At 31.9% G+C, this 26461-nt stretch overlaps 4 protein-coding genes across 4 annotated transcripts; all 4 read left to right on the top strand.

Annotated features, from left to right (window-relative positions):
• Positions 1–6205: 6205 nt before the first annotated feature.
• Positions 6206–9129, top strand: LOC139847050 (paired amphipathic helix protein Sin3-like 2). The gene is made up of 9 exons (XM_071836647.1): positions 6206–6299; positions 6420–6465; positions 6852–7013; positions 7132–7268; positions 7378–7456; positions 8224–8385; positions 8487–8625; positions 8712–8810; positions 8975–9129. Exons 2-9 carry the CDS (start codon positions 6422–6424, stop codon positions 9032–9034), a joined length of 882 nt encoding a protein of 293 aa, XP_071692748.1. The 5' UTR covers positions 6206–6299; positions 6420–6421; the 3' UTR covers positions 9035–9129.
• A 1526-nt stretch (positions 9130–10655) lies between these two features.
• On the top strand, positions 10656–13092 carry LOC139847051 (paired amphipathic helix protein Sin3-like 2). The gene is made up of 6 exons (XM_071836648.1): positions 10656–10806; positions 10947–11031; positions 11703–11888; positions 11999–12182; positions 12280–12378; positions 12478–13092. The coding sequence occupies exons 2-6, from the start codon at positions 10949–10951 to the stop codon at positions 12538–12540; spliced, it is 615 nt and encodes a 204-aa protein (XP_071692749.1). The 5' UTR covers positions 10656–10806; positions 10947–10948; the 3' UTR covers positions 12541–13092.
• Positions 13093–13121: 29 nt separating this feature from the next.
• Positions 13122–13925, top strand: LOC139848879 (uncharacterized). The gene has a single exon (XM_071838563.1). It carries the CDS (start codon positions 13122–13124, stop codon positions 13923–13925), a length of 804 nt encoding a protein of 267 aa, XP_071694664.1.
• Positions 13926–17865: 3940 nt separating this feature from the next.
• LOC139847052 (paired amphipathic helix protein Sin3-like 2) lies at positions 17866–26249 on the top strand. Its single transcript, XM_071836649.1, has 24 exons — positions 17866–18042; positions 18183–18258; positions 18774–18926; positions 19033–19216; positions 19319–19417; positions 19523–19675; positions 19755–19932; positions 20042–20178; positions 20289–20364; positions 20531–20560; positions 20658–20848; positions 21398–21552; positions 21672–21799; positions 21881–22135; positions 22366–22845; positions 23109–23200; positions 23325–23390; positions 23533–23949; positions 24235–24335; positions 24420–24558; positions 24935–25087; positions 25181–25341; positions 25443–25554; positions 25736–26249. The coding sequence occupies exons 2-24, from the start codon at positions 18185–18187 to the stop codon at positions 25886–25888; spliced, it is 3687 nt and encodes a 1228-aa protein (XP_071692750.1). The 5' UTR covers positions 17866–18042; positions 18183–18184; the 3' UTR covers positions 25889–26249.
• Positions 26250–26461: the final 212 nt, after the last annotated feature.

The following is a 26461-nucleotide window of genomic DNA, read 5'->3' as shown; positions in this document are numbered from 1 at the left end:
TAATGACCGGTTTGTCGATTTTAAAACTTTAGTCGCAGTTAAAACCTAATGTAAAATATTAAATAAATAAAAGACTTAATTTAAAGCGTAAAATAAATAACGATAATGAAATTGCAATAAATAAAAGTGCGATAAAATAAAATTGCGATAATTAAAAAGTATGATAATTAAAAGTGCAATTAAATAACAATAAATAAAAGTGCGATAATTAGAAGTGCAATTAAATATAAAATAAAGGAAATTAAATATGAAATAAAAGAATTATGCTTATTTAAACTTCCGTAATCATGATGTTTGACGTGTTGATTTTAGTTTTATGCCCATGGGTTAATTGTCCTTTGTCCTGAATTATTTAATATGTCCGTCTGGTTTTTGTCCATAACAGTCCATCAGTCATAAATATAAAGTGCGAGTGTCCTCGTCAAATTATCCTTATACCCGAAGTTAAATATTCCAACTAATTGGGGACTTAAACTGTAACAAGATTTTAATACTTTGTTTAATAATTACACCAGGATGTCGACTGAGTGTAACCCAAGGTTTTAATATTTTGTTATCAATTATACCAAGTGTCCTTGTACATAATTTCACCCCTGTTTTAATTATTCTAGTGGCTATTAATCCATTCCCGTGTCCGGTTAAATGAACGATTATTCGTACATATAAATACCCCGCCCATCGTGTCCGATTGAGTGTATATGGTAATTTATAGGGACACCCAATTGTAAATCTTTATATTAATATTAACAAACTATCATTTAGTTAAACAAATATAAAGCCCATTAATAGCTCATAGTCTAATTTCCACAAGTGTCGTTCTTTTGTCCAAACCCCAATTATGGTACAAAGCCCAATTACCCAATTTTAGTAATTAGCCCAACATCATGATTACTTCGGATTAAATAAGCATAATAATAACTTAGCTACGAGACATTAATGTAAAAAGGTTGAACATAACTTACAATGATTAAAAATAGCGTAGCGTTACACGGACAGAATTTCGACTTACACCCTTACAACATTCGCTAACATACCCTTATTATTAGAATTATAATTAAAATTAAAATTAAAATTAAAATATAAATATAAATATATACGATATAGATAGAGAGATGTATATATTTGGTGAATTTTTACGATCAGAATGCGCGAGCTTTATAGGGAGTTTCAGAAATTGGGGCTCCGCGACTCGCGGTGAATTACCCTTCAAACTCCGCGAGTCGCGGAGTTTACTTTTACAGCTCACCCATGTTTGGAGTCTTTCTTGCTGACGATTTATTTTATATATATAATATATATATAATTAATATAATTAATTATATATTATATTATATTTATATACATAGTTAACTTGTAATTTTTAGTCCGTTGCGTCGAGCGTTAAGAGTTGACTCTGGTCCCGGTTCCGGATTTTCGAACGTCCTTGCGTACAATTTAATATCTTGTACTTTGCGTTTTGAATCTTGTACTCTTGTAATTTCGAGACGTTTCTTATCAATAATTGGAACTTATTTGATTGTCTTTTGTACTTTTGAGCTTTTTGGTCGTTTGCGTCTTTAATTCGTCGAATCTGTCTTTTGTCTTCACCTTTTATTATTTAAACGAATCTCACTTGTAAATAGAACAATTGCAACTAAAAGCTTGTCTTTCTTGAGGAATAATGCTATGAAATATATGTTCGTTTTTAGCATTATCAGGAAGTAACCATTCGGGGGGAAGCGGGGGGAAGTAAATTTTTTTTTTCGTTTTTTGAAAAAACTTTGTTCACGAACATTATAGATTGGATGAAAATATGAACATTTAATAAAGACACTTTGTGATAAATGTTTTTATTTTGGCGGAAAAACACTCGAAGAAGTAATATATAACAATTATCGTATTTTTCGAGCGTATTTTGAGGTTTTAGATATTAGGGTTTGAATATTAGGGTTTGAATATTAGGGTTTAGATATTAGGGTTTATAGGGTTTAGATATTAGGGTTTAGAAATTTAGGGTTTAGGGTTTAGATTTAAGGTTTAGATTTAAGATTTAGATTGAGTTTTTAACACGAACGGTTTAGAGTTTAGGGTTTAGGGTTTACGGTTTAGGGTTTGGTGTTTTGGGTTTATGGAATAAACCCAAAACACCAAACCCTAAACCCTAAACTCAAAACTCTAAATCGGGCTAAATTTTACTTCACAAAACATGAAGAAAAAAACGTTAACATTCTTCACGAACAATATTATCTTGAATGTTATTTTTGTCGATCGTTTTTCCGCCAAAATAATAACATTCATCACGAAGTGTCTTTTCTAAATGTTCATATTTTCATCCAATCTATAATGTTCGTGAACAAAGTTTTTTCAAAAAACGATTTTTTTTTTTGCTTCCCCCTGCTTCCCTCTGATTGGTTACTTCCCCATTATATATATATATATATATATATATATATATATATATATATATATATATATATATATATATATATATATATATATAGGGGGAGATCAAGGGATAAGTGGTATTTTTGGGATAAGGGGATAAGTAAAATGAGATTTTTATTACTTTTTACATTAGAGCTTCAATTAAAAAAAAAAATATTCCCGTAATCTACTGACATTGTGTGGATTCATAATTTTTTTTTTCAACAGGAGCTTAAAATGCATGTGATGCATGTTAACGTGTTTTGAGGTTTTTTTGAGTTTTTTTTAGGATTTAGCCCGGTTTAGAGTTTAGGGTTTAGGGGTTAGGGTTTAGGGTTTTGTTTAGGGTTGAGTGTTTACGGAGTAAACCCGAAAAACTCTAAACCCTAACCCCTAAACCCTAAATTCTAAACCGTTCGTACTAAAACTCGTTCTAAAACCCTAATTTCTAAACCCTAAACCCTAATTTCTAAACCCTAATTACTAAACCCTAAACACTGTTTTTTTAATCAAAAGTCATTTTTTCTTTTTCTTTTTTTGTTAAGATGCATCTGATGCATGAAAGGCAGTTAACATGCATCAAACAGCGGATAACATGCATCAGATGCATCTTAACGCTCCAGTTGAAAAAAAAAATTATGAATCTACACAATGTCAGTAGATCACGAAGAAAAAAAAAATTAAATCGGAGCTGTAGAAAAAAAGATATAAAAATCACAAAATTACTTATCCCCTTATCCCACCAAATACCACTTAGCGCTTGATCTTTACCCTATATATATATATATATATATATATATATATATATATATATATATATATATATATATATATATATATATATATATATATATATATATATATATATATATATATATATTTATTTATTTATTTATTTAATCAAAAAGGAAGCACTTTTTTGGGGGAAGTGGAGGAAAGTAATTTTTTTCTTTTTTTTGAATTTTTTTTATTCAGGCATTAAGATCACACGAAAATATGAACATTTATAAAATACACTTTGTGATGAATGTTATTATTTTGGCGGTAAACGCTCGAAGAAACAAAATGAAAGCATTCAATGCATTGAATGTTTTGATTCTGAGTTTTTTTAAGGGGTTAGAAATTAGGTTTAGAAATTAGGGTTTAGAAATTATGGGGTTAAAAATTATGGTTCAGCTAATAGGGTTTAGAAATTAGGGTTTTGGGTTTAGAAATTAGGGTTTAGGGTTTAGAAATTATGATTTATAAATTGAGGTTTGTTGTTGTTGTTGATTTTAACACGAACGGTTTAGAATTTAGGGTTTAGGATTTAGGGTTTTAAGTTTTGGGACTAAACCCAAAACACTAAACCATAAACCTAAACTTTAAATCGGGCTAAATTTTAAAAAAAACACTTCACACAACATGAAAGCAAAACGATGTAAATAAACTCAGAATCAAAACATTCAATGCATTGAATGTTTTCATTTTTTTTTCTTCGAGCGTTTTACCGCCAAAATAATAATGTTTAAGAAGGGGACAGAGATCCTAACTAGGGCTTCGTCATTCTTACATGTTCATATTTTTACCTAATTTTGATGTCTGGAAAAAAAATTTCGAAAAAATCAAAAATTTAAAAAAAAATTTACTTCCCCCCACTTCCCCAAAAAAAGTGCTTCCTTCTTGATTATATATATATATATATATATATATATATATATATATATATATATATATATATATATATATATATATATATATATATATATATATATATAGGTTGTTATTATTATTATAATGTAGTAATTTACATCTAAATAAATACTTCATATAAAAATCTAAATCTAAATAAATACTTCATATAAGAATGTTATATAAGAATGTTTACATAGTAGAAAAAGATGGAAGGTATTAAAATCTGACTTAAATTTCAGATTTTGTTAGGATATATAAAAGACAGACTTTGACTTTTTTAGACACATGTTTATCCAAATGATCGAACATTCATTTTAATAGACATGTATATTAATGACTTTGTATTGATTTTTGAGAGAACATTATTTTTACATTTTCGTCAAACGGACAGTCTCATAAATCAATTTGTAATAAATTTTGTAATATGTTTGTTTCACCAATGAACTAAACTTTTTTATTTATAAGAACTCATGTATCGTTGTTCGTATAAGTAATTATTTAATTTAATATTTTTTTATGATTCTGTCCGATGAACAGGCTCAGTAAATACATAAATCAATCAATAACAAAATCTATACATCTATCTATATATACATTATTATAAAGCGTGTGACATAAATCCTACGTGTTATTTTCTCAATTAATCTGAATTAAATATCTTATAAACTTAAAAATTACACGTGGCATATTAAGGAAATTATACGTACAAAATATTTGTTTGAGAGTAATAATCATTCCTATTTTATAGTAAAAAAAATAAAAGGTCCATGCATATTAAGGAAATTATACGTACCAAATATTTGTTTGAGAGTAATCATCATTCCTATTTTATAGCAAAAATAAAAGGTTCATTATCAATAATTCAAAATTTTATCATATAGACATGATCATCCGTGTGTATGCAATAATATATATGGAGTAACAAAATAAAAGTTCCAGTACCAATAATTCAAATTTAATTAATCATAGACATATATCATCCATTTGTATTAGTATCTCACGATATTACCCTGCATTCATCGAATACCAATACATAAATAACATAACTATCATTTTTCTTAGGTAAAATAATACTCCGGTGAATATTATTAATAAAATAATAAAAAATGGCTAGACATGAAGAACAAATATTACAAGAGAACCTTACAACCCGAAAACTAACCAACTAGATTATTACTAGACATATAGCAACATATCTAGACCCAATTAATGCCAAATAGAACTTGCCATCTTAAGGAACTTTCCACTCATCTTTCATCAGCAGCACATGAGTGGGCTCTCGGAACTTGAGCGAAAGAATCTTCAATCTAATTGTTGCGAAAACCATATCAAAAATTTGATTCACATTCCTTGCCTTTTTACTAAACAACCGATTATTACGCTCTTGCCAAATGAAATAGACCAAAGCCGTAAAAATATTTTTTGCAAATACAATCCGGGCTAACTTTCGGACAACAAGAGGAATAAGAGCATCACGGATAACCTTCCAGTCACCACACCAATTTGACACATTAGCAAGCTGTTGAAATCTAGCACAAATCTAAGCCGATACCGAGCATTGAAAGAACAAATGATCATGCGAATCAGGTTGTGTGTTACAAAGCGAACACATCAAAATATAATTTGCATTAATTTCACATCCTTTAAGCTTATCTTGAGTTTTAAGACGTTCACCCATCATCAACCAAATCACAAATGCAAATGCATTATGAGAACCAAACAACCTTTGTCCAATTCACTCGAGTCACATGAGGGCGTATAAAGTATTTTTTGTTATGATCTTTTTAATAATAAAGTATACTAATAAAAATATAAAATAATATAAAAATAAAGCAAAAAAGCGTCAGCCGACTCGAAAAAAGTTGCGCATATTTGCCACATTTTAGCATCATATTAAATTTAACACATGTCAGCTAATTTTTAATGTTTTTTTTTACCGCCGTGCAACGCACGGGCTCATAAAACTAGTGAGCAAATATAGCAACAGAAGATGAAATGAAAATATATTGTTAGGTAACGCCACGTAAAATGATCAAACAAAAATTAGACGAACCAGGCATGATTTTTTTCACTTCTTAGTATCTTCTTTTCAAACTGGTAGTGCTATAAACAAATAACTTTTAATTGATAAAACCTAATTTTAACTTGTTTAATTTCATTCGCTGCTTACATCTGCTCTCAATTTCCCCCACCCTCTTTCAAATAAGAGAATTACTTCGCAGGTAATCAGTTAGCCATTGTACCTTAATTAGTTAATTTGTTAAACTTATTGCTTTATAGTATATGATATACAATCGTTGCTATTTATATTATCATGGCCTTACAAATTAGTTAATTTGCAGATATGAAAGGATTACGAGATGGCGTAGGTTCTTCACTGGCTGACTCGTATGTTTTAGTCTTCTAGTTTATTTATTATTTAATTTATTTATTGGCTCAATTTGATTTCATGCATATGTATCTATGCGACTTAACTTTTTATTGTGTGCGATTCCAATGATCATGATTAAATGGTTATTGAAATCGTACTTAGCTACAAGTATGATATGCAGTTGTTAATTAATAATGTGACAAATTCAGCTATTGATTGTGATGTATATATGATACACTGATGTTCTTAATGCCTGATTTTGTATAGAATTGAACCATTATGATTGACATTTTCGGTAGGGTGCTTATTGTGTCTTCTATTTAGGTTTTAGGGCTTATTATTATTACTAGATGGAGAGAAAAGTTTAAGCTACTTACTTTCTCTAGCATGGTTTTATGTGAAGGAATGGCCCACCCCAAGTCCCTAGAGGAGGGGCTCGTGGTGCTCGACGACTCACTACCACCGATGCTCTAACATACTTGAATGAAGTTAAGGACATGTTTCTAGACCGACAAGAAAAATACGTCATGTTTCTTGATCTTATGAATGACTTCAAAGCTCAAAGGTACATATATGTTGTTCATAGTTAAAAGGGTTAATAGTTTATAGGTTTTGTGATACATGTTTTCATGTCAACATTCAACAATCAACATGCAACTCATTAAACAATTTACTTTATGCAGAATTGATACTGTAGGGGTGATAGAAAGGGTGAAGGAATTGTTTAAAGGGTATAATAATCTAATTTTTGGATTTAACACCTTTTTGCCCGAAGGCTATGAAATCACTCATATTGAAGACGGTGAGGGTTACTTCACAGGTAATCAATTAGCCATTGTACCCTAATTAATTAATTCGTTAAACTTGGCTATTGATATACAATCGTTGCTGATTTATCATCATGACTTTACAAATTAGTTAATTTGCAGATATGAAAGGATTACGAGATGGCGTAGGCAGTACCTTCCAATATAATAAGCTACCTTCTCGTTCTTCACGGGCTGAATCGTATGTTTTAGTCTTTTAGTTTAATCTTGTTTATTTATTATTTACTATTATTATTATTATTATTATTATTATTATTATTATTTTTTTTTTTTTTTGGTTCAATTTGTTATTATGCAAATATATCTATGCCCCTTTGTTTTTATTGTGAGTGATTGTTATGATCATGATTAAAAGTTTCTTGAAGTCATAGTTTGCAAGAAGTATGATATGCAATTGTTAATTTTTAATGTGACAAATTCCGCTATTAATTGTGATGTATATGTATATATGATAATCTGAATCTGATATTCGTATTGCCTAATTTTGTATAGAATTAAACCATTATGGTTGAATGTTAATTTTTGTGTCTTTTATTTAGGTTTTAGGGCTTATAAATTATTACTAGATGGAGGGAAAAGTTCAAGCTAATTGTAATAGTCACTAGTTGGAGATTGTAGGGACTATTCGGCCAAGCGAGAGACTAGTCGGACGTTGACCAACTTTGACTGTCTTTGACTTACTTTGACCGATTTTAACTGAATAAATATGACGTTGAACTTATAAATCAGACTTTGACTGACTAAATTGACCTTTTGACAACTTTGGCCCAATAAATGGGCCAAGTCAGAGACTAGTCGGACTAGTTCAAACTCTCAACTAGTCGGGGTACTTTTACAACCTGTATGGAACTAATAAAGTATGCGCAGCTTCTAGCAAAATATCTTATTTGATATACTGTGCTGTTTCTTGCTGAACAATTTTGTTTTCCAATTTTACCCTTCTTATAGAAGGTCTGGCCCACCCCAAATCCCTAGAGGAGGAGGTGGTGCTCGGAAACTCACTATCAACGATGCTATAACTTACTTGAATGAAGTTAAGGACACGTTTCAAGACCGAGAAGAAAAATACGTCGTGTTTCTTGATATTGCAAAAGACTTCAAAGCTCAAAGGTATATATATGTTGTTCAAAAGGGTTAAAAATTGATAGGTTTATACATGTTTCTCTGTCAACAATTAACATGCAACTCATTGAACAATTTACTTTATGCAGAATTGATACTGCAGGGGTGAGAGATAGGGTGAAAGAATTGTTTAAAGGGTATAATAATCTAATTTTTGGATTTAACGCCTTCTTGCCTGAAGGCTATGAAATCACTGATATCCATGCAAGCTTTGTGAACAAAGTTAAGGTGAAACCAATATTATGATTTGTGAAATATCAAAAGTATTATTTTTTATGTTGATAGGTTTTTAACATCGCCAATCTTTTATGTAGGAACGGTTTCAAGATGATGATCATGTTTACCAATCATTTTTAGACATCTTGGATAGGTATAGGAAAGAACACAAGGATATCAATGAAGTCTATCAAGAGGTGATGCTGAATATATATATTTTGTAATTTGTTTAAATAAATGTTTTATGCCTCATATAAGAATCATATATATATATATATATATATATATATATATATATATATATATATATATATATATATATATATATATAGTTTCATATTATGCACATGTACATATGCAGGTTGCTGCACTTTCTGATGAGCATCCAGATCTTGACGAATTTACAAGATTTATACCATGAGAAATATTATATAGTTTCATATTATGCATATGACTTTCTTTTTTTGATTGTAGGCTTATTTTATAAGAAAAGGGTGCCTCGTATTAGTCCTTTATATCGAAAGTGAAGATTGAAGGAAAAAAAAAAGTTATACCATGAGAAATATGTACGTAGAAATTTCAGTTTTTTTACTTTAGTACTTAGAAATCTCAATTGACCCTCTTAGAGAGATTGAAACGAGTAGGACGCCAAACAAACACATTAATCTTTGTCTGTAAAAACATTTTCCAAATAGTTGAACAAGATGTTGGCAACATGTTCCAATGCACATACATTCCTTGCACCAATGTATTAGCACATGTGTATATTGTATTAGTCAAATGAAGTTGCAACAGAATAGCAATACTCAGGATGCAGTGTATCGATAAGAGATAAACCCATGTGAATATCATCTCCTAAGATATCTGATAGTTAGCATAGCAGACCTCTAGACTAGTGATTAACTTGTATAAATAGGCGATCATCATAATGAATAGATCATCAGGTATTTCATTCACTTACATAGTACCAGACTTGATATCGGTCCTTCTCTTCCTCTAAATTAATATTATGTCTTTGTTTTCTAATCAATGGCCATTTCAAAACTTCCAATTCCACATCCTATCAACCACATCATCCATTCTGTGCCAATCAAACTGGAAGTTGAAACCAGTCAATACAACTCATGGGCATAATTGTTTAGAATTCACTGTCGTGCCCATGATGTAATCGATCATTTAACCTCTGAAGCACCGCCTGCTGGTTCGTCTAAAGACGTTGCCATCTCTCCTGAAGTCTGGGCTTGTCAAGATGCCATTGTCCTATAATGGATCTACGCCACTATCTCGGAAGACTTGTTACATACCATTCCCGAAACTGATACCACTGCCAAGAAGGCTTGGGATCGTCTTAAAAGCATCTTTCATGATAATCAAGGGTCTCATAAGATATCTGATAGTTAGCATAGCAGACCTCTAGACTAGCGATTCACTTGTATATGTATGGTTTGTGATGAGTGATTTTTTGATATCATGTGATTTTGTTAATTGCAAAATGTTTTTAAAGTGGGTGTTGTTTGTTTGACTCAAATTAATACATGGCAATAGCGGTTTTTTCTTTCCTTGTCATTATCGTTGGTAGCACTTTAAAGACATTGTGAAAAGACTAATAAAACTTGAAAAATATGTAGAGGAAATTTGAAGGTTTATATGTACAAATGGAATATAAAGGTTTACATTCCAATTTCAAGGGTTCGATTCCTTGCAATCACAAAAGTTATTTTTCTTTATGGTCACGGAGGTTCACCTTCAATGACTTTGAACTGCTTTCAAAGTGGGTAGTCGTCTTGAGATTAGCCGGTTAAAAAAGTTATTTAACTTAAATCAGGCTATTATTTTAAAAGAAATCATAACTAATTACATTGTTTGGCACTTGATGATTTAATGAATGTGATTTATAATAATTTTTTTTTTCAACCGTGCTAAAAACCTAAATATATACGGAGTATTTATAAAAAAAGAAAGAAATATTGCTCGTAGAAATGAAAATATTGTAGGTATAAATACGTTACCTAGAAAAAAGTCAACCTAAAATTGGACGAACAAACCACATATTTTTTCACCTCTTGCTCGTATCTTCGTTTCAAACTGCTGAAATTGTTTCTGCTACAAAATAATAACTTTCAATTGCTAAAACCTAATTCTAACTTATTTAATTCATTCGCTGCTTAGATCTGTTCTAAATTCCCCAAACAGGTAATCAATTAGCCCTCTTTTGATTGTGCCCTAATTAACTACGGAGTAATTCATTAAACTTGGTTGTTAGCTTTATAATATATGATATACAATCGTTGCTAATTTTATCATCACGACTTCACAAATTAATTAATTTTCAGATATGAAAGGATTACGAGATGGCGTGGGTAGTACCTCTCAATATAATAAGCGACCTTCTCGTTCTTCACTGGCTGAAGCTGAATCGTATGTTTTAGTCTTTTAATTCAATCCTGTTTATTTACTATTATTTAATTTATTTATTTATTGGCTCAATTTGATTTCATGCAATTGTTAATTTATATTAGGTAAAGCTATTGATTGTGATGTATAGATGATTAATTGATGCTCCTAATGCCTGATTTTGTATAGAATTGAACCAATACATTATCAGTAGGGTGCTTTTTGTGCCTTTTATTTAGGGCTTATGATTATTAAAGCTACTTACTTTATGTACCATGGCTGTTATGTGATATACGTGAATTAGTCGCTAAATGGAGATTTGGTCCGGACTTTGTAGAGACTATTCGGCCAAGTCGGAGATTGGGGACTAGTCAGAAGTTAACCAATGTTGACCGAATTTGACTTAATTTGACTAACATTGACCAATTATAACTTGATAAATATGACTTTCAACTCGTAAATCATACTTTGACAGACTAAACTGGCCCTTTGACAACTTTGACCAAATAAATAGGCCAAGTCGGACTACTTCAAAATCTCGTCTTGTCAGTCTAGTCAGGGGATGTTTACAGCCATGTAAACCTGTGTGGAATTTATAAAGTATGTGAAGCTGCTAGCAAAATTTTCTTATCTGATATAGTGTGTTGTTTCTTGCTGAACAATTTTGTTTTCCAATTTTACCCTTCTTATAAAAGGTCGGCCCCGCCCGAAGTCCCTAGAGGAGGAGGAGGTGGTGAAGTAGCGGCAGGGGCTCGTAGTGCTCGGAAACTCACTACCAGCGATGCTTTAACGTACTTGAATGAAGTTAAGAAGACGTTTAAAGACCAAAATGATATATACGTCATGTTTCTTGATGTTATGAAAGACTTTAAAGCTCAAAGGTACATATATCTTGTTCATAGTCAAAAGGGTTAGCAGTTAATAGAATTCTGATATATGTTTTCATGTCAACAATAAACATGCAACTCATTAAACAAATTACTTTATGCAGAATTGATACTGCAGCGGTGATAGAAAGGGTTAAAGCATTGTTTAAGGGGCATAATAATCTGATTTTTGGATTTAACACCTTTTTGCCCGAAGGCTATGAGATTACTGCTATTGAAGACGATTTTGTTCCACCACCAAGAACTGCAGAGTTCGACGAAGCTATAAGCTTCGTAAGCAAAGTTAAGGTGAAACCGATATTATTTTATTATTAGTGAAAATTGACAAGTGTTATAGTAATAACTCTTATGTCTATATATTCTAACGTCGCGAATTTCTGTGTAGGAACGTTATCGAGATGATGATCATGTTTACAAATCATTTTTAGACATGTTGAATAGTTATAGGAACGGACACAAGGATATCAATGAAGTCTCCCAAGAGGTGATGCTCAATATATATTTTATTTTTTGTTTGGGTGAATGTTTTATACCTCATAAGAATCATATTGTAGCTTAATATTATGTCTATGTACGAATGCAGGTTGCTACACTTTTTGACGAGCATCCGGATCTGGTTGACGAGTTCACAAGATTTCATTTATAGAGAAGATCGAAGAACAAAAAAAGAAGAAGCTACAACATGAGAAATATGTACTTGCATAATTTCTTTTTTTAATTAGCATATGATATTTTTTTTACTTTGATACTCAGACATTACTTTAGTGTTTTCACTTGGATAAAGAACAAGGATTATATTGTGGATTGCGGATTGAAAACATATATATCTGATCAAGCCTAAATTCACTGACACCGTGAATTTTGGCTTAGTGCAATGAGGTAGTGGTTGTTTTAGCGTTTGAAGGACGTGACCTTACAACGTTGATTCTCCTATCAACCGGTAGAGATCATCAATCGCCATGTCCATTCATTGAGCATCTTTAGATACTCAAATGATTTGTATTCAAATGATATGTTCTCTTTCGCAATGTACTTTAGTTTACCTCTAGTAGGGATAACGTGAAGTTGTAATCTCTCTAAATCAAACAACCCTTAAAATAAAAAAGGACCTCACCCTCCGTTCACCCTTTGTTTATAGCAGTTGCTAATGTGCGGATCTGACCTTAAGCCATATCTTCCGCAACTCAAGTATGATGTGCAAATCATATTTTCTTTCATAGGCTATATATGCTTGAGATCAACAAAGTCGCAACTGTCGCTGAAAGAATTACGCAAAACAACGGCTCCTCTTCGGGAAATTGGTGTTGGACAAGACCCCCGAATGGCCGAGCTCTTAACGAATTAATGGAATTAAACAACATCGTTTCTTCCGTCACATTATCCGTCAAACCCGACTCCTGGAAATACACTCTTGACCCCTCGGGTACCTACACCACCAAATCTATGGCAAAACTGATTAACATATTGAAACTTGGTGGTAACACTCTCAACACAACGATCCCTCACAACAAACTCCTGCCTCAAAAAGTCTTCATCTTCATATGGCGAGCCCTACAAAAAAAGCTACCGGTCAGATTTGAATTAGACAAACGTGGCATTGATCTCGACTCCACATTGTGCCCTTTATGCGAAATGGATATTGAAACCACTGATCACATTCTCGGACTGTGCCCTAAATCGACTCTAATATGGAAACATGTTCTTGATTGGTGGGCCCAAGACAACACACTAATCTCCAATGTAAATGATGCGATTATCAATGATCAAGCCTTCGCTCTCAATAAACTCGGGAACTCAATATGGCAAGCAACCAAATGGACTACATGCTACACAATATGGAAACATAGAAATTTAAATGTTTTCTCCAAAAAAACGTGGTCTCCCGCCTCGATTCTCTCCGAAATACAAACTCAAAGTTATAGTTGGATATCCAAAAGATTGCGCAAAAAGAAATCAATCATGTGGCACCAATGGCTCATCAATCCTTCCTTCTTCGTTGCGGATCCACCACATCGTGTCGGTATAGGTTGATATACCCTCTCATGTAGTGTAGCTTGCGAATTCTATTTCTTCTATCGAGGGTTTGATTAATCGGGTTAGCGTGTGGAAACTTTGTAGGCGCTTGATCGTCACTGTCTCCCTCTCTCTCTCGGCTTGATTCTTCAAGTTCTTATTCCCTCTTTAGTTTTTATAGTTTTCGTCGCTACCCTCGTTCATTAGTTCCTAGAAAGTGTATCTCCATTTCATAATTGTATAGTGTATATAGGGCCTTGTATTTTGATATTCCATTATTAATAATAATCTTTGCTTTAAAAAAAAAAAAAAAAATCATATTTTCTTATGCGCAGTTTATGCATCTGAGAATACTGTTGAATGTAATGTAACCTCAGGGGTACATAAATCGTGTGTAGTAGTTGCGGATTATTTTTAGCCTAAATTGTGACTAAAAAGTCACCACTACTTACTTGGATTCCAAATAACTGCTCTCGCAAATTGCGCCTTCTGGATCGCGAGTACATGGATGTTTTAGCAATTTTCCTAAGGAGTACTCCCTCCGTCCCATAATAAGTGTCCTATTTTGACTTTTCATAGTCTATTCTTTTCAACTTTGACCTCAAATATCGTTATTTGTGTACATAATAGTTGATGAAACTCATACCAATAAAAAAATATATGTAAAACCTAATCCGCTCATATATTTTTCATCAAATATTATATAACACAAACAAATATATTTAAAGTTAAAGTTGAGAAAACAATATTTTGAAAATTCAAAACAACACTTATAATGGGACAGATATATATTGTCCTGTGACGACCCGAAAATTTTTGACTAAATTTAAACTTAAATCTTATTTAGTTTTGACACGATAAGCAAAGTCTGTAAAATTGAGTCTCAGAAATTTTGTACTGTTTCATATATTCAATTACCCTTCGACTGTTCTCGACGATTCACGAACAACTATTTGTAAATAAATATGTGTGTGTATATATATACATAAATAATAACTGGAAATATAATTTGAAATATTATATGTTGTTGTTATTAAATGTAATGTATTCGTCCAGGTGGATTAGGACGGGTCATTATATGTCCGAAGAAGGAAAAAAACTCGGTTGCATAAACTTTGGTCTGACTTAGAACAACAAATAGAGCTCATAAAAAGTTAAGTTCTAAAAAATTGAACTTCTAAAACAAGTTTTTTTCTAAAAATAAAAATAGAGCTTATGATAACAAAATTATTAAAATACTCCTTTTTGTGTTATATTACATTATATTATATTATTCTACATATATATATATATATATATATATATATATATATATATATATATATATATATATATATATATATATATATATATATATATATATATATATATATTATTTGCGTTCATCACATTATTATACTCCATATATAACCTAAGGGTTTTTACGTCTTTCCACTCCATGAGATATTTACTGCCAACTTTCCTCCCCCTTTCCATTTTTTCACCACCGCCTTCACCTAGATCCTTTATCAATTCTTTTCCTCGTCACCGTCGCCAACATCTCCGACGATTTTTTCCCTCCTCACTGTCGCTACTATCTCTCACAGTAATCTTACATGCCTCTACACTCTTCATCGCCGTTTATCATCTCCACCTTTTGATGGGCCGGTTCACACCCATTCACCCACGTACCTTGCGACTCCCACCAGATTCGTTGAGCGACTTTTGTAAACACAATTACAGTGCGTTATATATTTGAGTCATTTTAACTCAATTCACAACTGTAAGATCCAGCTCTAACTATTTATCAAACAATTATAAATAAATTCCACAGCTTTCAAAAGAAGAAGGACCGGAAAGTTACTTCTTTTTTATTCCCAGATGCATCGTATTCAATTCGCATTGAGGAAAAAATCTTTTGTTATTCGTTATCTCTGAGTTAAAGCAGCAAGGTTCAAAGTACGTTTGGTAGAACAGAGCTATAATGGGTGTGGACTTTGTATAGAACGTCTTCTTTCACTTGATCTACTAAAAAAGTTTAACTAGAAGCTTAGGGGCTATTTACTTGTTATTTCAATAAGTCACATATGCATAAAGATGACAGAATGGATATAGAATGATTATATGAATTAATCCTGAAATATATAATCCTGTTACTTATTGTGTTGAATAAATATGATGAATGATAAAAATAACTATCATACCCTTACACTAAATAATTTAATTGGAGTATTGGTTTTTTATTTGGCAAAATTGATAGTATAATTCAACTTTTAAAAGTATTAGATACTTTGTTTTAGTGAATCACTAAAACAATATCCACTTTGAAACAAATACCAATATAAATATGAGTCATTTAATGTTACAAACGCAACTGAACATAAAACTCAATTGACATATATCGTGTACTTTAGGCATCCCATTGTATTTCGGGTTCTCTTTAAATAACAAAAATTTATTGTGAACCTGTGAAACCTAAGGATATCGATGTAAATTGCAATCGCAAAAACTTGCAAGAGTGAATTCCATAATGCAATTCAACTAACAAAGCATACACACTTGCAATGGTTACATATACACCAACATAATCTTCTAAATTTGAAGATAAATTTGTTTGTACCAAAACACTAAAAATTAAAAACTTAAAACCTCTTTAATTTGTAAAAAGATGATAAAAATAAAAACAATCAAGAACGTCATCTTTAAAAATAAAAACAATCATATTTGGTTATTCTAGAATATCAACAAAATTAGATGATAAAAGTACATAATCTCATCAAAAGGAAAATGAACTTAGAGATAATTAAGGTTCTTCAGCGATGAATTTTAGAGAGATAAACCAAGAAACGTAAATGAAGAGATAAGGAGAAGGGTAGTAATGAGAAAAAGTTGGAAAAGAAGAGCCATATGGGGACAACAGGGGTTTTTCATATTACCGAATAATGCTTCCATATAGGTATTTCATTAATTTATGGTCCAAGTAAACACACACATATGCCGACCGAAAAAGCAACCCACTCACCTCAGCTCAATAATGCACAAGTAAATAGGCCCTTAACTTCACCTACTTTTTCAAACGCACTAAAAATAAAATAAAATAATAATAATAAATAAATAAATAAATAAAAACAAGCCCAGAAACAAATAGATAAAGTCACAAATATTAAAGAGCCCAACAAATATAAATTAAGAAGCCCAATATAGTAACAGAAAAAGAATTCCATAATGCAATTCAACTAACAAAGCATACACACTTGCAATGGTTACATATACACCAACATAATCTTCTAAATTTGAAGATAAATTTGTTTGTACCAAAACACTAAAAATTAAAAACTTAAAACCTCTTTAATTTGTAAAAAGATGATAAAAATAAAAACAATCAAGAACGTCATCTTTAAAAATAAAAACAATCATATTTGGTTATTCTAGAATATCAACAAAATTAGATGATAAAAGTACATAATCTCATCAAAAGGAAAATGAACTTAGAGATAATTAAGGTTCTTCAGCGATGAATTTTAGAGAGATAAACCAAGAAACGTAAATGAAGAGATAAGGAGAAGGGTAGTAATGAGAAAAAGTTGGAAAAGAAGAGCCATATGGGGACAACAGGGGCTTTTCATATTACCGAATAATGCTTCCATATAGGTATTTCATTAATTTATGGTCCAAGTAAACACACACATATGCTGACCGAAAAAGCAACCCACTCACCTCAGCTCAATAATGCACAAGTAAACGGGCCCTTAACTTCACCTACTTTTTCAAACGCACTAAAAATAAAATAAAATAATAATAATAAATAAATAAATAAATAAAAACAAGCCCAGAAACAAATAGATAAAGTCACAAATATTAAAGAGCCCAACAAATATAAATTAAGAAGCCCAATATAGTAACAGAAAAAGAATTTGTATTTGTATGTATACATAAATGCGTCAGGTAAAAAAGATTAAACTAAAATTAGTCGCACAATGCACAAATTTCTTCACCTCTTCTTCGCATCTTCTTTTCAAACTGGTGATTTGTTTCTGCTACAAACAATTAACTTTTAATCCCTAAAACCTAATTTCAACTTGTTCAATTTCATTCCTTGCTTAGATCTGCCCCCAATTTCCCCCACCTTCATCTCAACAAAAGGGTTACTTCACAGGTAATCGATCAGCCTTTTCTTAATTGTACCTTAATTAATTAATTATACTTGTTTTTATTACTTTATAATATATAATATATACGATATACAATCATTGCTAATTTCATCTATCAATAATTTACAAATTTATTAATTTGCAGATATGAAACGATTACGAGATGACGTATTCAGCAACTCTCAAATTAAGCGACCGTTTGGTTCTTCACGGGCTGAATCGTATGTTTTAGTTTTTTAGTTTAATCTTTATTTATTTATTTTTAGGTTTAATTTGATTTCATGCAAATGTATGTATGCACCCTTTCTTTAATTGTAAGTGAAATTTAATCTCTTGATTTATATGTTATAGGGTTAGTTACTAAATTAGTGGTTTAACTGCATAATTGGGCATGATTATGATTAATTGGTTCTTGAAATCATATTTAGCTTGAAGTATGATATGATAAATTATAAGTTTGACTTTGACTAATTCAGCTATAGATTGTGATGTGTAGATGATAAATTCATGCTCTTGATGCCCAATTTTGTATACTGAGAATTGAACCCCCTTTTTTGATATTTCTGGTAGGGTGTTTTTGTGGTTTTTTTTAGGTTTTAGGGCTTAAGATTATTACTACTATTTACTACATTTTTTAGTTAAGGTTCAAGCTACTTAAATATGGTTCTTATGTCTTATATACTGTGCTGTTTTTACTGAACGATTCGTTTTACTATTTTTACTGTTCATATTAAAGGAATGGCCCACCCCAAGTCCCTGGTACTAGTGGTCAGAAACCTACTACCGATGATGCTTATACTTACTTAAAGGAAGTTAAGGAGATGTTTCAAGACCAACAAGAAAAATACTCCATGTTTCTTGAAGTTATGAAAGAATTCAAAGCTCAAAGGTACATATACATTGTTCATAATCAAAAGGGTTAGCAGTTGTTCAGTTTCTGATATATGTTTCGATGTTAACATTCAACTCGTTTAATAATTTATCACTGTGTGCAGGATTGATACTGCAGGGGTGATAGGAAGGGTTAAAGAATTGTTTAAAGGGCATAATAATCTAATATTTGGATTTAATACCTTTTTGCCCAAAGGATATGAAATTACTGTTATTGAAGACGATGAGCCTCCACCAAGAAAAACTGTAGAGTTCGAAGAAGCTATAAGCTTCGTGAACAAAATTAAGGTGAATTTAATAATTAATATTATTATTGTCAGTGAAAGATGAAATGTGTTATCTCTTATGTGAGTATTCTTTTTATTCTAATGTCACTTATGTTTTGTGTAGAAACGTTTTCAAAATGATGATCATGTCTACAAATCATTTTTAGACATCTTGAATATGTATAGGAAGGAACACAAGGGTATCAATGAAGTCTACCAAGAGGTGATGCTCAATAAAAGTTCTATTTTTTGTTTGGATAAATGTTTTATGACTCATAAGAATCATATATAATATAATATTAATCACTATGCCTATGTATGTATGCAGGTTGCTACACTTTTTGATGAGCATCCAGATCTTCTTGAAGAGTTCACAAGATTTATGCCAGATGCTTCTGCTGCACACCAAGCTTCAATGTCCCGGCAACCGTATGAACGGCGCTCCGCTGTGGTTGCACTCAGAAATGCACAAATGGATAAAGTATGTAACTTTTTAAATTTTCGTTAACGTTCTTTTTAAGTTTGATGTACGGGACTAAGTCTGTGTGTCCTATTATCAGCAAGGTAGGCGAGATCGGATCATTCATCCCGTTGGAGAACGGACCCCGCGCGTTGACGGTCTTGAAATGGATGATGATAAAACAAAGTTGAAGAGAAAAAAAGAGAGCAGGAACAAAAGAAGTTGTAATCAAAATTTCAAAGTTGAAGTTCCAGATGATGATAAAGATGCCCTAAAAAGTGATTTTAAGTTTTTAACAGTATTTTGTATCATTTCACTTGTTCTTAAATGCTTCTTTTTAAGAAAACTTTTAAATTTTAATTAACTTGTGGTATCTGTTGATTATAGTTATGTATAGCCAAGAGTTTACGTTTTGTGAGAAAGTGAAGGATAGATTACGTGATTCAGAGGATTATCAAGCGTTCTTGAAGTGTTTACACATCTATAGCACTGAAATAATTTCAAGAAATGAATTACAAAGCTTGGTATGTATTTTTATGTATGAAATAACTCTTTGTTACGCGAATATTTTATCTGCATGATGAAATTTCTCTCTTTTTTTGGATAAAGATTTCTCCTTTCTTCTTTGTTTCAGGTTTCAGACTTATTAGGAAACTACCCAGATCTTATGGAAGGGTTTAGTGCATTTGTGGATCGTTGTGAAAACATAGGTGTGTTTTTGAAAATTATATAAAATGATTGTAGTGTTTAATCATTTAATTATATTTATATTTTTGACAGTTTTGAAACTAAATTCTCGTATACTGTTTTAGAGGTTCTGTACATCTTATATATTACGAGCGCATCTTTTTATTCACTAATACATTTTGTTTGCAGATGAATTCCTTGCTGGTGTTATGGACAAAAGTATGTATTGTTACTTTTTTGTTGTTTATTTTCCATTTTTTGCCTATATTAATCTTAATAATTAATAATTAATATATGATGCTTGTATACGGTATAGAAACTTTGTGGAATGAAGGACATGCATCCAAATCAAATAAACCGGAGGTGAAAGAGAGAGAGCGTAAACGTGAAATCGACGCCGATAAAGAGGACACGTACAACGAGAAGTATCGGGGAAAATCTATTTCAGAACTTGACCTCGATAACTGTCAGCGTTGCACTCCCAGTTATAGGCTTCTTCCTGACGATGTAAGTCAAAACCCGGTCAAACTTAGTCAAACTCGGTCCAAACTCGTGATTACTTGAAGAATTGGTCAAAACTCGGGATTACTCGGAAAATCGGTCAAAACTCAATCAAAGTCAAACTTGGTCAACATCCGAGTACTCCTTAAAAAGTCCTGACCGAGTACTACCTGAGTAGCGATGTTTGCAACCTTGGTGATAGGCAATATGAATGGTTCAAGCTGGTTGGTTAACGGGTCTAAATAAATAATTTGTGTCATTGGTCAAAAAGGTTGACCTGAAACGCTTAATTTTGTTGTTGTAAATATATAGTGTGATAAATGGGATGACAAAAGGGTACTAAAATTAAAGGAGGTTATGTCAATAGAAATACACTTTGGGCGGCTTTTAATGTTTGATCTCATTATAGTTTTTTTCTTGGGTCCTGTTAGAGATAAAAGCATAACCAGAGTTGATCCATATATAACGAATGAGTTGACATTATTACCTCTACTCTGTTTGAGTTCATAGAATATGTATTTGTTTCTGAAATTGTGTATTTGATCTTTTTTTTAGTATCCAAGACCATCCGTAAGCCACAGATCGTTGCTCGGGTCTCAAGTACTTAATGATGATTGGGTTTCCGTAACTTCCGGTAGCGAGGATTATTCGTTTAAACACATGCGTAGAAATCAATATGAAGAAAGCCTGTTCAGATGTGAGGACGATAGGTAAGTTATTTGTTTCTCAGTTAATAAAATAAACTGATTTTCCATTATTTATTTCATTATATAATATAATAAATAAATATAAATATAATTGTATTATATTATATTATATATTATACTAGGTTTGAGCTAGATATGTTATTGGAGTCTGTGAGTTCAACTTGCAAACGTACGGAAGACTTGTTAAACAGCATCAACAACAAGTCAATTAGTACAGAGGGTCGAATCCGAATCGAGGACCATTTCACAGGTGAATATCTAAACTTTTTATCAGCACTCTGAACCAAAATTTACACTGGAATTTTGGCTTACGTTGTTTGTTTTGTTATAGCTCTCGATTTACGGTGTATTGAACGTCTATATGGTGATCATGGTCTCGATGTGATGGATATATTACGTAGAAACCCGTCTCTTGCATTGCCTGTTATATTGACTCGCTTAAAACAGAAACAAGAGGATTGGTCAAAGTGTAGATCTGACTTTAACAAAGTTTGGGCTGAAATTTATGCAAAAAACCATTACAAATCACTTGACCATCGTAGCTTCTATTTCAAGCAACAAGATTCAAAGAATCTCAGCACCAAATGTAAGTCCATCTTTTATTCACCAATTCTTATTGATCCGTATATTGATTCTTTATGTTAGTATTCTAGTTTTCTCACTTCTATTGTATTCAAAATTAATTTTCTTGATTTAGGATTAAGGTTTGTGATGTATGTTGATGTGTTGTTTAAGAAAGATAACATTTTTTATATGGGTTTTGATGATTGGATTGATTTAAAGATCAATTTTGATTTTTATTTTGTTTTGTTACAGTCTTGTTGGCGGAAATTAAAGAAATGAAAGAAAAAAGGCAAAATGATGATGATGTGCTACTGAGTATTGTTACTGGAAGTAAACACTATATTGTGCCGAATCTCGAGTTTGAATTCACCGACGAAAATATTCACAAAGATTTATTAAAACTCGTTAAATATTCGTGTAATGAAGTATGCACAACCAAGGAACAAATGAACAAAATTATAAGGTTATGGACTAGTTTTATAGAGCCTATGTTAGGCGTTTTGTCTTGTAGTGATGATTCGGTTGGTTCTGAAGATGCTGAGTTATCTAGTCATCGTGCAACCGAAACTGATGAAAACCGAGCCGTGAACGTTGTTCAACCGAAACCAGATTGCAACGGGGATCAAATAAGTGTGCCCGATCAAGTAGATTCGAGCAAAAACGGTTTAATCAATGGAGATGCGTTAATCGAGGAAGACGGATCAGACTCTAGTGCATCTAAAGGTTTGTCGGGTTTGTGTTCTTGTCGTTAACGATCTTTGTGAACGTAGTCTCTATAATTTGTGCTTCTCTTGATGTTGGATGATTGGCAAACGGGTCAAATTGGGTAGTATTTTCAGTACATGCCAAAACGGGTTGGGTTGACTTATATATGTAATCTACATATACATACGTATAATATATAGCTATGACTACAATGAATATATGTTTACAGTAACAATCTAGGCTTTTCCCATTAAATTGCTTTAACGTCTGATTTTGAAATTTGTTATTAGGTCGTGAAGCAGCAGGTGATTCTAGACCTAACAATGTTCCTGAAGACGGTCATGAAGCCAATTCTAAGATTGACAATGTTTCTTCATCTCAGGTATAATAATAGTCAAAAATAATATAATATTTGGTGAAACCATTGAATATTATATGTATCTTTTTTTTTTTTTTTTTTTTTTTTTTTTCTGTCTTTTAATTAATAAATTCTTTTCGATCTATAGCGTTCGGTTCTCCCTGAGGATGGTCTTGAACCGAAGTCTAAAATTGACGAAGTTCCTTCATCACAGGTATAATCCAATAAAATATAAAATATATGGTATATGTTTATTGAATATAATTATAATTTTAGTCAGTTTTTTTTTTTTTTTTTCAATTACAACGTAATGTATTTTTTCTATCTTATAAAAATCAATTTGTTTCAATCTGTAGCATCAGGTTCTTCAAAGATCGTTAGCTGAGCCATCCAAAATTGAAAAGGAAGAGGGTGAGTTATCACCTACTAACGATTTTGACGAGGTTAATGCTGATAATGAGGACTATGAGATTTCTGACTCATCAGCTAATGAGTCAGCTGCCAATCATGTCGTGCCAGCTGTCGATCACGCAACAAACACGGAAACCACTTCAGCACCAGAAGAAGATCATGAAGCAGAAAGTGAAGGGGAGGCTGAAGGGGTAGAGGATTCAAATTTTGTTGGTGGGGACGGAACGTGTTTGCCGCCATCGGAGCAAACGGCAAAGCCGTTGGCAAAACACGTAGCTTCTTCGTTACACGAAGGCGAACGAAAAGATTCTCACGTGTTTTATGGAAATGATAGCTTTTATGTGCTCTTTAGGCTTCATCAGGTAAGACTAGACTTTGTTCTTTACGTTTTTGTTAATAACATTTTGTAATAGGTTTCGAGTTACCCATTATATAATTAAGTGTGTACAATCTCTTAACTGGTTCAAAATGGGTCATTGTGTTAATAATAGGTTTTAATCATAGTTATATATTGTTTATTTTTCGAATTCAAATAAGAAAGCAAAATAAAAATTTGTATGAAGATAAATCCTTGACCCTACCCGCCCATTTTCTCACTTATACATACATTATATTTATAACACGACTGTATTATATTTTTCTTCCAGGTATTATATGATAGACTGTTGTCAGCTAAACAAATTGCGACATCCGCCGAAACGAAGTCGAAAGCTTCTAACGATACTGGTCCTCCCGATCTATACTCTAGGTGGTTCAGTTCAAATACTCATTTCTTACTCATGTTGTTTCATCGATTACTGATCTTCAATACGTTATTACCATCGTTTTGCAGATTTATGAGTGCGCTATACAGTTTACTTGACGGATCTGCTGATAATGCGAAATTTGAAGACGATTGTCGTGCCATTCTGGGGAACCAATCTTACGTATTATTTACATTGGACAAGTTGATTTATAAACTCGTTAAACAGGTATGCATAATCCACTAATATTTGGTCTGAGTATGGTTATGTTTGGCGGAAAGCTTTTAGGAGCTTGTAGCTTTTAACTTTTATGAAGAAGCTCATATTTAATAAAAAGCTCCGTTTGGTTAAATAAGTTTAAAGCTTTTAGTCGAAGGGAAAAAGCTAAAAGCTACTAGCAGTAGCGTTTAGCTTTTAGCTTCTAGCTTTTTGCATTTTACTCTTTATTTAACTCATTCAGCAACTCTACTAAACACTTAAATACATCTAAAAAAAACTAACAGCTGCCAGCTAAAAGCTACTAGCTACCAGCTCATTTTGCCAAACATACCCTATATGTAATTTCAAGGGTTCTAAATTTCTAGATACTCTGTTTCGGATGCAGCTTCAAAATGTAACCGGCGATGAGATGGACAACAAACTACTTCAACTATACGTGTACGAAAAGGATAGAAAACTCGAAAAATTTGTCGATTACGTATACTACGAAAATTCACATGCCCTTCTTCATGATGAGAACATATATCGATTCCAATTTGTAGGCATTCTTTTTATATTTTTGTTGTTTGTACATATTTGCATCTAGTGTATTTTTTTTTAAAATACTTATAGTGTGGCTTGTGCGTTGCAGTCACGTAGTCCGTCACGTTTAACCGTTCAGCTGATAGACGTTGCCAACGAAAAACCCGAAGTGGTCCCCGTTGCTATGGACTCTAATTTTGCATCTTATCTTCAGAACGAGTTTCTTCCCGTCCTACCTGGAATTAGGCACTCTGGAATATTGTTGAAGAGGTAACAAAAATATTATCAATAGTTCGTCTGTGTAATATATATATATTTATTTATGAACTAGTTTTAGAGGATGATATACCGTTTTTTCCGTGTATGTTCAGAAATAAGTGCCGATTTACAGAGTTGGAGGAATCTTCTGGCATATCAGCTGCCATGGAAAGTGCTCATATGTTCAATGGGTTGGAGTATAAGATGTCATGTAGCTCATCAAAGGTACTTTAATGGGTTGAAATTGCTACCTTTACTAAAATAATAATAATAATAATAATAAATAAAAATAAAATCGACGTGTCTTGCAAACAAAAAAAAAGTAATAAATAAATAAAAGAATCGATATTATGTTGCATATATTGGTAAGTTTATTTGGTACCTAATTATTCAAATATACTGGCAGGTGTCTTATGTTCTAGGTACAGAAGACTACTTGTTCCGTGTGAGAAGAAGACGACAAAAACATTCAGGGGAAAAATCAACATTATCATCCAAATCCCATAACCAGGCAAAAATAGAACGATTTCATAGATTCTTATCAGCAGCCACAGTTTAATTAAATAATGCTAATACCATCATCACCATAAACTTCAAGGTTCATTTGTTACATCTAATCTATTACTACATTCAACCGGTATATATATAACACTAATTAGCATGTTATATTTGTACATGCTTCTCAGGTATTTAGCCCGGAACAACTTGTAACATGTGGCCATGGTTTGTTGCTGGAAATCGATTGATGAGGAGAAATGTATAGGCAAATGTGAACAAAGTGTATGTGAAGGCTTTATAAATGGGGTCAGTTGTGTATATAGTGGGCGTCGTCAATTTAATTGTGTTGAATGTTGTTTTCCAACACCAAGTTGAAGTATTTGTAACATTACTATAACAAATAGAAGAAACTTTTTCGAGCTTATTAAGTTAATAGATGCTGTTATTCTTAAAATCACGCTCTTCAGGTGTATCCTCGATTAATAGTATGTTCTTGGTTTTTGTCCTTGTTTTACAACTTATGATTCGTCAACACAAAGCAATGTTTTGTTCCCCTTATTTATTTGATATAAATAAAATATAAAATAAAATATAAATATAATAATAATAATAATTACATTTGGTTTTCTTTCAT

Source organism: Rutidosis leptorrhynchoides, chromosome 5 (genome assembly GCF_046630445.1).
Source record: "Rutidosis leptorrhynchoides isolate AG116_Rl617_1_P2 chromosome 5, CSIRO_AGI_Rlap_v1, whole genome shotgun sequence".
Classification (NCBI taxonomy): Eukaryota; Viridiplantae; Streptophyta; class Magnoliopsida; order Asterales; family Asteraceae; genus Rutidosis; species Rutidosis leptorrhynchoides.
The sequence above is the reverse complement of the archived record's forward strand: the minus strand, read 5'-3'. Positions and strand labels throughout refer to the sequence as shown.